The sequence below is a fragment of the Triticum dicoccoides genome, chromosome 4A (genome assembly GCF_002162155.2).
Source record: "Triticum dicoccoides isolate Atlit2015 ecotype Zavitan chromosome 4A, WEW_v2.0, whole genome shotgun sequence".
Classification (NCBI taxonomy): domain Eukaryota; kingdom Viridiplantae; phylum Streptophyta; class Magnoliopsida; order Poales; family Poaceae; genus Triticum; species Triticum dicoccoides.
Window position 1 is genome coordinate 642,211,724 of NC_041386.1, and position 12,101 is coordinate 642,223,824.

At 46.4% G+C, this 12,101-nt stretch overlaps 1 protein-coding gene across 1 annotated transcript; it reads left to right on the plus strand.

The window, feature by feature from the left end:
* The first annotated feature begins 2,998 nt into the window (after positions 1 to 2,998).
* On the plus strand, positions 2,999 to 4,823 carry LOC119287628 (inorganic phosphate transporter 1-2-like). Its single transcript, XM_037567208.1, has one exon. The coding sequence runs from the start codon at positions 3,049 to 3,051 to the stop codon at positions 4,612 to 4,614; it is 1,566 nt and encodes a 521-aa protein (XP_037423105.1). The 5' UTR covers positions 2,999 to 3,048; the 3' UTR covers positions 4,615 to 4,823.
* Positions 4,824 to 12,101: the final 7,278 nt, after the last annotated feature.

The following is a 12,101-nucleotide window of genomic DNA, read 5'->3' on the forward strand; positions in this document are numbered from 1 at the left end:
AAGAGGATACCATATAGGTGGATTTGTTGAAACATTAACTTAGCCATAAGTCCTCTCCTGTATATTGGTGGATAGTTGCATGAAAGTGCCTTCTTGCAGTGAATTTTTCTTGAAACATTAACTTAAAACAGGAGATAGTATGGTCAAATGACAATAAACTAAAAATGTCAACCCATTTATAATTGACATGGCTTGCATAATTCAACTTATTACTTATGCAATTGTCAAGCATGATGATGATAGATTGCATACAGTGAGCCGTATCTCGTTGTCATGAGCGGTTGCTTTCAGGAAGTAACGTTATCTGAGTTTGCAGCTAACAAGTAACAATGGAGCCTTAGATTATGGACCTTAAGCATAAGCCATCTCCTGTATATGGATAGTTGAATGAAAGTGACATATTTGAGTGAATTTCTTGAAACAATAGCTTCTGGAACTATCAGGTATCAGGGAACCACACTTATTAGGAAACTGTGGTCGTGGTTCACATGTTGCATGTTGTTTTGCTTTTATTGTACCGAGGGAAATGAACTGTCTTCCTGATGGATAAGCTATGGCTGTTACATTCTAGTACAAATGCTAGCCAGGTTCATTGATTTTTAAGGTATCGTGGAGAGTTTAGAATGATACCTAAGTTACTTAAATTCTATTGTTACAGGGTGGTTGCTCAAATAAACATTTCATCTAACACAATGATATGTTTATTTAGAGCACGATTAAGAAAAATGATTTAGCAAGAAAATATGTACAGTCGTCGTATCTACTAAATGGGATCATCATACTTCAACAACAAAAAAATGAGCTTCCAGTAACCGCCAGAGAGCCAAACATCTACTGCGTTTATAAATAGTTCATGAATGCACATGATCGATATCTAATATATGCAGTGCAACGTCATATATTACACAAAACATTCTTATCCTGCTAGATGTCTTTTCGTTTCTCTAATATTTATTCAGATGACTATAATCAATAAATGAAATGTTCAGATTCCTTCTAGTGAAAATTATCAAGTAGTATGAGCGATCGTTTGCATATCTCACTGACTGGACGAAACTTTATTTATGTTATTTGACACTATTAATTTCTTCATTGAGCTGTCATTGACAATTTCATTTATTATGCCAAGTTTGTGGTTGTTGTGATGTCATGCTATTTACTTATTTTAAAGCTGTTGTAGATAAGAGATGTTGTTATAGATAAGAGTTTGATAAATTCTCTCTGATGCATTTCGTCCAAATATTTTTAACTACGTAAACTCCAACACCATGAGCTCCACTGGTAAGATGACAGGAGTGGAGACCGTTATAGCTAGCCTTAAGATGGTAAGACTGTAGGAGTGGAGACCCTTATACCGCTCTTATATTAGTTTAGCCTTAGCTGCACGCCTTTTATAATTATAACTGCATTATCGTGGAGACCAACACCGTGTGCAGGCCGTGTATACTGCAAATTAGTACTACAAACTAGTGACAAGTTGGCAAGGTTCCACCGCATATTCGGATCTTCACATATTTTTCTCCCGCCGAGAAGGTTTTAAATAAGCTAAGTACTGTCTGCATCAGGTTCTGCTCTCATGATGATCTAATGCCGCAGCTATATTATGAGCCGTGATTTGCCGAACCGACTGCAATTTGGCAAAGAGAAACCAAGAAATTAAGTGGGAGGATGCAAGTCAACAATTTAAATAGTACGGAGCATGGCTTTCAATGCTGCCCTGTCTGCTTGCTGCTTAATCTGCATATGTTTAGGAGTAGTTTGTTACAAAAAACTGTTTAGTAGTTTTTATGTTTAGGATGACCAGTGTTTATATGGCTGCTGCATGCTATTTGTACTGAGTGTTATCTGAATTCTGAAGTTATTTTCCTTTGTTTCCGTGACAACTATTTCATGCACCTAATCCTTCATGTAAATTTCTTCATGTTTCCTATTTACAACCAAACAACTTTTAATACATATCCCTTGTTTGCAGTTCATGTAGAATTCAAGTCAAATAACACAAAGTACAAAACATGTTTAACACAATCCACCTAATCCTTCAAGAAAATTTCTATGTTTTCCCTGTGCTAGAACCAAGCGATTTCTATTCAGATTCCCATGTTCTCTATTCATGTAGAATTCAAAATTGTATGACATCACAATTCTACATTTTTGGCTATGCATTTTTAGTATCACGTGGACCAACGAGACCCTTAATATGTATGTTTATTTGTTTGTATACTACAAACAGGACTCTAAATGTTCTGAAACATGTGGCTGCTGCATTCTATTTTGTTCTGAAGCGTATCTGAATTCTGAAATTGGGTTTAGCAAGTGTTGAAGAACAATTTCAAACATTGTATTTGTATGACAAGCTATCTCAGAAATACTAAAAAGACCGTATGTGGCTATGTCTGAGGACCTAGCACTGCATATCCATTTATCATCGAAATTCTGTATTTTCTTGCTTTCCTCTTGGCCTACTGAAACCTGCGGTGCGCTTACCTTCTTACGCCCGTACCATGTAGGTACGGAGGAGAGACAAATTAACTCCATGCTTGTAGTGAGAACATAAGATACAGATCATCGTATGATCTTGACCTTTTCTCCCAAAGCTTGCTTGTGTCAGGACAGTTTGTTCCTTTCAGGTATATTCCCAGCATAACCATGATCTGGTTTCAGTATTTTTCTCCACACAATTCTATAGTACCGAAACTCAAAGGTCAAACCTGAAAACTAAAGTTGGCATTTCTTAACAATCCTTCTAATAATAGAAATGTACATCACTGTAGCTCTCAAGGCAAGACATTTGACCCTTGCGTATATTTTTGTAAGAACCATCCTGATATGTACAATCCGTTGTACTTGTAAGCGATGCCGTAATAGGCAATTTTATACTTACAACTAGCAATGTTGAATTGGCATACTACAATATCTCCTTACCTGTGCCTTCACCCTGAATTATGCCTATATATACGTAGCAGAAACACCTAACAAAGCACACAAGCTAGAGAGCAAGAGAAGAAAGATAGAAGGGGGAAGAGTTTAGCTGAGAGATCGCCGGCGGCCATGGCGACTGAACAGCTCAACGTGTTGAAAGCGCTCGACGTTGCCAAGACGCAGCTGTACCATTTCAAGGCCGTCGTGATCGCCGGCATGGGCTTCTTCACGGACGCCTACGACCTCTTCTGCATCGCCCTCGTCACCAAGCTGCTGGGGCGCATCTACTACACCGACCCTGCCCTCAACGAGCCTGGCCACCTCCCGGCAAACGTGTCGGCCGCCGTGAACGGCGTGGCCCTATGCGGCACACTTGCCGGCCAGCTCTTCTTCGGCTGGCTCGGTGACAAGCTCGGCCGCAAGAGCGTCTACGGCTTCACGCTCATCCTCATGGTCCTCTGCTCCATCGCGTCTGGGCTCTCGTTTGGACACGAGGCCAAGGGCGTAATGGGGACGCTATGTTTCTTCCGCTTTTGGCTCGGCTTCGGCGTCGGCGGCGATTATCCTCTCAGCGCCACCATCATGTCGGAGTATGCTAACAAGAAGACCCGCGGCACCTTTATCGCCGCCGTGTTTGCCATGCAGGGGTTTGGCATCCTATTTGGTACTATCGTCACGATCATCGTCTCGTCCGCATTCCGACATGCATTCCCTGCACCGCCATTCTACATCGACGCCGCGGCGTCCATCGGCCCGGAGGCCGACTACGTGTGGCGCATCATCGTCATGTTCGGCACCATCCCGGCTGCCCTGACCTACTACTGGCGCATGAAGATGCCCGAAACTGCGCGGTACACGGCACTCATCGCCGGCAACACGAAGCAAGCCACATCAGACATGTCCAAGGTGCTCAACAAGGAGATCTTAGAGGAGAACGTCCAGGGTGAGCGAGCCACCGGTGATACCTGGGGCCTCTTCTCCCGACAGTTCATGAAGCGCCACGGGGTGCACTTGCTAGCGACCACAAGCACTTGGTTCCTACTCGATGTGGCCTTCTACAGCCAGAACCTATTCCAGAAGGACATCTTCACCAAGATCGGGTGGATCCCGCCGGCCAAGACTATGAATGCATTGGAGGAGTTGTACCGCATCGCCCGCGCCCAAGCGCTCATCGCGCTCTGTGGCACCGTGCCTGGCTACTGGTTCACCGTCGCCTTCATCGACATCATTGGAAGGTTTTGGATCCAGCTCATGGGATTCACCATGATGACCATTTTCATGCTAGCAATCGCCATACCGTACGACTACTTGGTGAAGCCAGGGCACCACACCGGTTTCGTCGTGCTCTACGGGCTCACTTTCTTCTTCGCCAACTTCGGCCCCAACAGCACAACTTTCATCGTGCCAGCTGAGATCTTCCCTGCGAGGCTCCGGTCCACATGCCACGGTATCTCTGCCGCTACTGGTAAGGCAGGCGCGATCATCGGCGCGTTCGGGTTCCTGTATGCATCGCAGGACCAGAAGAAGCCCGACACCGGCTACTCACGGGGAATTGGCATGCGCAACTCGCTCTTCGTGCTCGCAGGCACAAACTTCCTGGGCCTGCTCTTTTCCCTGCTGGTGCCGGAGTCCAAGGGCAAGTCGCTCGAGGAGCTCTCCAAGGAGAACGTCGGCGACGATGGCATCGAAGCTTAGGCTGGTGTACATCTCCGGTGACACAGAGTCATGCACAAGTGTTTGCTTTTTCATTTCAGCGTTTCTTTCCTTCTGTGTGGCCACTTACTGAATTTGAGGCGTCGCTTGCCGTTCGTGTGTAGCTGTTTATGGCTGGGTTTTCCCTAAACCTAGCATTGCATTTTTGTGGTGCGGCTCTGTATTCGTTTGTGAAGAATTGTCAATAAAATACCCCGTTCATTAGATTTGATTTCAAGAGATCACCTCTTGCCTGTAGTTTATTTTTTTTTAAAACGAAGGCTCAAGAAAAGCTCGGCTTTAAATTAACAACGAAAATGTTAACGCCCACACGTGTGGGCGTTAACCAACTCGTCCACACGCCTCTATCACTGTCCAGTAACTTCTGCACGAATCTTGGCACGAATTAGCTGATTTTGTATGCCACATAGGACAACTCGCATGTGTGGTGTGTGAGAGAGGTCGCCCACACATCCGTTTTACCACACGGAGGGGCCGGTGTGTGAGCGTTTAGCAGTTCGCCCACACACCAGTTTTCAGTCACGCACAAGGGCTGGTGTGTGGGTGTTTGCCATCTCGCCCACACACCCGCCTCCTCTCCCATACCGAAGCTGCCAGTTGCCATGCGTTTTGCAGTGTACATGGCAACTGCCTTAGTATGATTGCAAGCAGATGGCAACTCTCTCTATTTTTTACCCGAACATGTCAGTTGCCATATGTTAGTGTACATGGCAACTGCCCTAGTATGTTTTGCAATGTACATGGCAACTGCCCTAGTATGATTGCAAGCAGATGGCAACTCTCTCTTTCTTTATCCAAACATGTCAGTTGTCATATGTTTTGCATGGTACATGGCAAACTGCCCTAGCGTGCACGTAAGCAGATGACAACTCTTTCTTTTTAAATGGCAACTGCCCTAGCATGCTTGTGAGCACATGGCAACTCTCTCTTTTTCCCGAACATGCTTTTTGGCATGCCTTTTTTTGTAGCGCTACATGGCAACTTCCTAGTGTTAGTAGGTGGCAGCTCCTAAAGTTCTGAAATCATGAAAACTATAGTAGACCAGACCACACATGGCAACAGGTGTAGTTGTCCAAAAAATGGCAATCTGGAACTTTGACCTGAGATGGCAACTGCAGTTGAGCAAACATGGCAGCTGTAGTTGTCCGACATGGCAACCGTAGTTCAGCGACATGGCAACTGCACTTAAACGAACATGAACGAGGGTCCGGCCCATGGCAACTGCGGGGGGCGCGTGTCAGGTGGGGCGTGTGGGACCACGGGGTATGAGGCCCACACGCACGCGTGTAATATGGAGCAGGAGGGAAAAAAGAGGCGTGTGGGCGCTAATTGTTTTGCCCACACACACAGACGTGTGGGCTGGTCCTCTTAGGCACCACACAGAACATGTGGGCAGATTCCTTAACGCCCACACGTGTGGCCGTTATCGGCGTCCATTAACAAAGCCATCAACCGGCCAGTAGGGATGGCAATGGGTAGGGTATGAGCGGGTACAAATTCCTTCTACCCAAACTCATACCCATAGAAACTTTTTATACCCACCCACTTCAATACCCATGGGTATAAACTGACACCCATGCCCATACCCATCGGGTATCCTATACCCAATGGATATCCATTGGGTACAATATATAGCATTCAAATTCTTAAGAGGTAGAGAAATGGGTTCAAAATTCAAGTGATCATGGTAGAGTAGTATAGCACGTATGTGGCCTCCTCTAGTGGGTGGCCTCTTGGAGGCATCAGGGGAGTATGAGCAGCGGTTGGTGGAAGGCCGACGTAGTGGAAGGCGGTGGTGGGAATTGGGGATCGCTGGATCGAGTATTTGACAAGAGTCTGGTAGCGAAGAGTCAATATTTCATGTTTTTGATGAGTCACATAGGACGTATGAGGAGTGGCGAGCAGGTGATTATGAGGCTATGAGCTACGACTTGTTTAAGGAATACGAGATTTAGGATTGGACCATATGAGTTGGATGTTAACCCCACATGTTATAGGAGTTATTTTCATTTATTAATTTTTCTAGGTATCCATTGGGTTACCCATGGGCACAATTTCTTACCCATGCCCTACCCTTATATTATGCGGGTATGCGTATCGATTACCCGTGGGTAAAAAATCTCTTCAAGTATTGCCCATATCCATTGTTTTCGGGTAGGGTACCCGCGGGTACCCATTGTAACGCCCCAAAACCGGAGCTTCAGATGCCTTCCAGGGTTTCCGGGTTTCGTCGTGTGATTTGTTTGGTTCTTTGCATTCATCATTGCATCATGTTGCATTTCATCATGTCATCATGTGCATTGTGTGTTTTTCATACATATTAGGTGTTGCATGTTCCATGCATGAATCTTGCTTCATCACCTTCTCCTTCCCTCTACTTCCTTCTTTTGGCAAGTGTCATGTTCCCTTCTCTTTTAATGTTCATCTTTGCCTCAATATTCTAACACCATGCACCTAGCCTCTATGTCAAATTTCATCTCTATTGAAATTGTTTTGGTTAGGGTTTAAAATGGTTCAAGTTTGAATTTAATTCAAACTTGAATTATTTTTACTTCCTTTAAAAATCTCCAAACCAATTTTGTTAAATAGAGCACATTTTCAGGATCACGAGTATATTTTTATATTTCTCAAGCTCCTCTCCTTTTTTTCCTGCTCTTTCCTTTTTGTTTTTCTGTCTGGAGAAATAGAAAAGCAGCAGCAGCAGCTACCTGGGCCTCGGCCACCCAGCCGGCCCATTAGCTCAGTCGGCCTATAGGCCCATCCAGCACCGGCCCACCTAACTCCTCCAAACCCTACCCGATCTCATCCTCCCTCTGCTCTCCCCTCACGCCGCCAGGGAGAGCTTTGGCTCGATCCCATCTCACCTCCCCCTCTCGAACCCCTCCTTCCTCCTGGCGCCGCCAGACATGCATCGAGGGAAGGGCACCGCAAGAGCCCCGCGCCCGATTCATTCTCCTCCTCGTTCCCGATCCCCGTCCTGAGCTCCTCCAACGAGCACCCCTGCCTTGCCCCGCCATGGATGCCCGCAAGTCTTTGCCGCCATGCTGGACATCAACTCCGGCGAGTAGCAGCCTCCGCTCGTGAGCTGCTCTGTTGCTGCTCTTCTAGCGCCACCAGCTCTTCCTCCCCCGCACGGCTCTTTCCCTGCCTCCACCGCGAGCCCACCATGGCGCCGCTGTCTCGCTGTAGCTGTGGCTGTGCTTGCTGCTGCACCACCTACCGGCCCCTGCTGAGGCATGTCCGCCTCATCAGCAAGCTGGCCTCCGCCCCTCCTGCACTGCGCCCCTGCCGGCCATGCCGGAATTCGTCAAGTTCAGCACCACCGCACCCTCTGACCTCCCCTGTTACCCACATTGTCGCCGTTCATCTTCAACCGTGGGACCGTTACTTCGTCATCCACCTCGGCTCTGGCCACCATGGACGCCTCATGCCCAAGATCTTCCTCCTATGTGGTGTAGAGCTGCACCACCACCACCTCGAGGCTCCTTGCAGTCTTCGTTTCGGAACGCCAAGAAGCCGATGGCACTAGGGTGCACCAAGTTCCACTAATGTTGACCCCGGACGTCTACAATATGTGGACCTCTACGACCGATGTGGAACCGTCAAGTACAACTACTCTACGTTGATACGGGAATCACTACCGTCGCAAGAACCGAGGCCGGCAAGTCCGAAGACCCCAAGAACCACGACATTTGACGCATAGTACCACTACTTTTGCCGTGTACATCTACCATCGCCGATGATCCATGTAGCACAAACGCGAGATGTGTACCACTACTTCCCCTATCGCCGTGAGTACCTCTACCGACCCCGACCATCGGAGCATGTACGTCTACCGTCACGAAGACCGGTGGACCATACCACGTCAAGTTCCACTACCGTCACGAGTACCACAACCATCGACCCTCGAAGCCTCCGTGGACGTCAAGTTCCTCGCCGTGACCCCAAACATCTACGGAAAATTGTGCGACTAAGAATGTGAACGACTACCATCGCCATGAACCACTACCATCGCCGATGAACGATGGGACGACTACTTCGACTACCATCACGTGAACCACTACTTCCCTCGACGTCCGAGAACGTCTACTTCCACTACTTCCTCTGCGCCGACTCGAACCGCTCCGATAATGCATGCTTCAAAGGTATAACCGCCGAGACGACCGCCCATGAACTAATGCATGTGTGATGTATGAGATGCTCGTGCTTGCTCCGTGCTCGAATTGTCGATGCACGTTGCCCCTCTTTTGCCTTGTTACCGTCGTCTCGTGGGACACCTGGAATCCGGGAGCGCCCCACCATCTTTTGCACGCATTCGCACACTTCCTCTTTGCATCGGTATCTCAATCGAGTTACCGGAAACCGGGATGTTGCCGTGGCACCGTTTCGTTATCGTTTCTGTGGCACTCCTTTTCATTTCCGCCATGATGACAAATGCTTCTTAATATGCTCTTATCAATGTTTCCATAAATACTGCATAAAACTTGCACATGTCATTCGCATCATGATAATAACATTTAAATGTTTAAAATTGTTGTTTGCTTTAAATTACTAATGCATATGGGGTTTTACCGGGTTTGTTGTTTGTTATATCCGGCCCCATTTAAATTGTTTGGATGGTATAGTTTTGTTATGCCTCACCTCTTGCCATGTTTAACAACATTTAATATTGTTGGGTACCTAAACGAGAGAGAACTAAATAATGGATGTGGTGTTGCATCAATATGCAACTCGTTGCATATTGAGCTCCACTTAACTTGTAGTTTTGTTTGTGCCCTTTGCCATGCCATGCATATTTAAACCGGACATGCATCATACTTGATTGTGCGTCATGCCATGTTATGTGATGATTGTTTACTATGTTGTTTGCTTCTTTCCAGTGTTGCTTCTTCGGGTTAGTTCTGATAACGTCGCGTTGTGAGGATTCGTTCGACTATGTCCGTTTGTCTTCTTCATGGACCCGTCCTTCTTCCTTGCGGGATCTCAGGCCAGATGACCATACCCTTGAAATCACTTCTATCTTTGCTTGCTAGATGTTTGCTCTTTTGCTATGCCTATGCTGCGATACCTACCACTTGCTTATCATGCCTCCCATATTGTTAAGACAAGCCTCTAACCCACCTTGTCCTAGCAAACCATTGTTTGGCTATGTTACCGCTTTGCTCAGCCCCTCTTATAGCGTTGTTAGTTGCAGCTGAAGATTGGAGTTTGTTCCTTGTTGGAACATGGATATTTGTTGGGATATCACAATATCTCTTATTTATTTTAATGCATCTATATACTTGGTAAAGGGTGGAAGGCTCGGCCTTATGCCTGGTGTTTTGTTCCACTCTTGCCGCCCTAGTTTTCGTCATATGATGTTATGTTCCCGGATTTTGCGTTCCTTACACGGTTGGTTTATAATGGGAACCCCTTGATAGTTCGCCTTGAATAAACTCCTCCAACAATGCCCAACCTTGGTTTTACCATTTGCCACCTAGCCTTTTCTTTCCCTTGGGTTCTGCAGACTCAAGGGTCATCTTTATTTAGGGTCATCTTTATTTAAACCCCCCCGGGCCAGTGCTCCTCTGAGTGTTGGTCCAAATTATAGCCCTATGCAGCGCCCCCTCGGGGAAACTCGGGGTTTGGTTTTAGTTGTATGGAGCGCTCATCTAAGTGTGCCCTGAGAACGACATATGTGCAGCTCCTATCGGGATTTGTCGGCACATTCGGGCGGTGTTGCTGGACTTGTTTTACCATTGTCGAGGATGTCTTGTAACCGGGATGTCGAATCTGATCGGATTGTCTTGGGAGAAGGAATATCCTTCGTTGACCGTGAGAGCTTGTGATGGGCTAAGTTGGGACACCCCTGCAGGGATTGAACTTTCGAAAGTGGTGCCCGCGGTTATGGGCAGATGGGAATTTGTTAATGTTAGGTTGTAGAGAACCTGAAGTTGAACTTAATTAAAATGCACCAACCGCGTGTGTAACTGTGATGGTCTCTTTTCGGCGGAGTCCGGGAAGTGAACACGGTGTTGGAGTTATGCTTGATGTAGGTTGTTCTAGGATCACTTCTTGATCATAGTTTCTCGACCGTGCTTTGCCTCCTCTTCTCGCTCTCATTTGCGTTTGTTAGCCACCTTATGTGCTAGTCGCTTGCTGCATCTCCACCTCATACATTTTCCCTTCATATAAGCTTAAATAGTCGTGATCGCGCGGGTGTGAGATTGTTGAGTCCCCATGACCCACAGATACTTCCAAAACCAGCTTGCAGGTGCCGATGATACCGTGCAGGTGACGCAACCGAGCTCGAGGAGCTCGATGAAGATTGTGTTCGTTTTGTTGTTTCTGTTTCCAGTTGATTAGTAGTGGAGCCTAGTTGGGACGATCGGGGATCTGTGTAGCTTTTGGGGTAGTCTTCTTTTATTGGTTCCGTGTCGGACCTTGATTGTATCTGGATGATGTAATGATGTATTCATGTATTGTGTGAAGTGGCGATTGTAAGCCAACTATGTACCTCTTATTCCCTTATTCATTACATGGGTTGTTGTGAAGGTTACCTCACTTGCGACATTGCTTTCAATGCGGTTATGCCTCTAAGTCGTGCTTCGACACGTGGGAGATATAGCCGCATCGAGGGTGTTACAAGTTGGTATCAGAGCCTTCCCCGACTTAGGAGCCCCCTGCTTGATCGAATCGCTGGCACTGCCTTGTGCATGATGGTGTTGTATGATCGAGCCCGTGTAGGCCCCACCACGAAAACTTCGGATGAAATCTCTATCATATGTTTGTTCCGGCTTATTCTGCAAGCCAATCCTTTGTTTTGTTTTGAGTTGTGGTATTCGAGTTGCTTCAATGTCAAGTGTTAATTCCATACCTTCCCCAAATGGTGTTCTCATGTTCCTATGTGAATACTAATCCTTCATGACAATCGAGATTGTCATGTCAATACTTTTTCAACCGGTGAGTTTCTCGTCAAGTGGATCCGGTCATTTTCAACATCTGCAAGATCAACTCAAAAATTTTCGTCAACGGTGTTTGTTTCATCCGTCTCCAAGTTGCCTTTGTTTTTCCCACCCTCCCACCCTTGTTTCTTCAAGGACTCAGATTTCTTAATCAATTATCCTTTTATTCATGTGAAGTCTCTCCATTCTTTTCCTTCATGTTCTTACCCGGTGATTCTCATGAAGATTCTAACGAAGCCTCAGTTCACCATTATTTGCCTTTTCTTCTCCGGTGGATCCAATTCAAGCTTTCGGTGTTGATCATATTCTTTTCCGTGTTTCAAATGTCTTCTCATGCCGGTGCACCTTATATTCAGTCATTCCACGCTCGTTATTCTATTGTTCTGAAGTGCTCAAGATATCTCGAAGATTCGTGTTTCCACTCTGCTTTCGTAATCCTTTCAAGCTCTTTCGAGGGTGTTATCTCATTCTAGCCATTTAATTCAACCGGTGCTTTCTCTCTTTTAAACCGTTCTACGGTGTATC

What these genes read in the sequence shown, in the direction of transcription:
- LOC119287628 (XM_037567208.1), top strand. Translation starts at nt 3,049, where the DNA reads ATGGCGACTGAACAGCTCAACGTGTTGAAAGCGCTCGACGTTGCCAAG.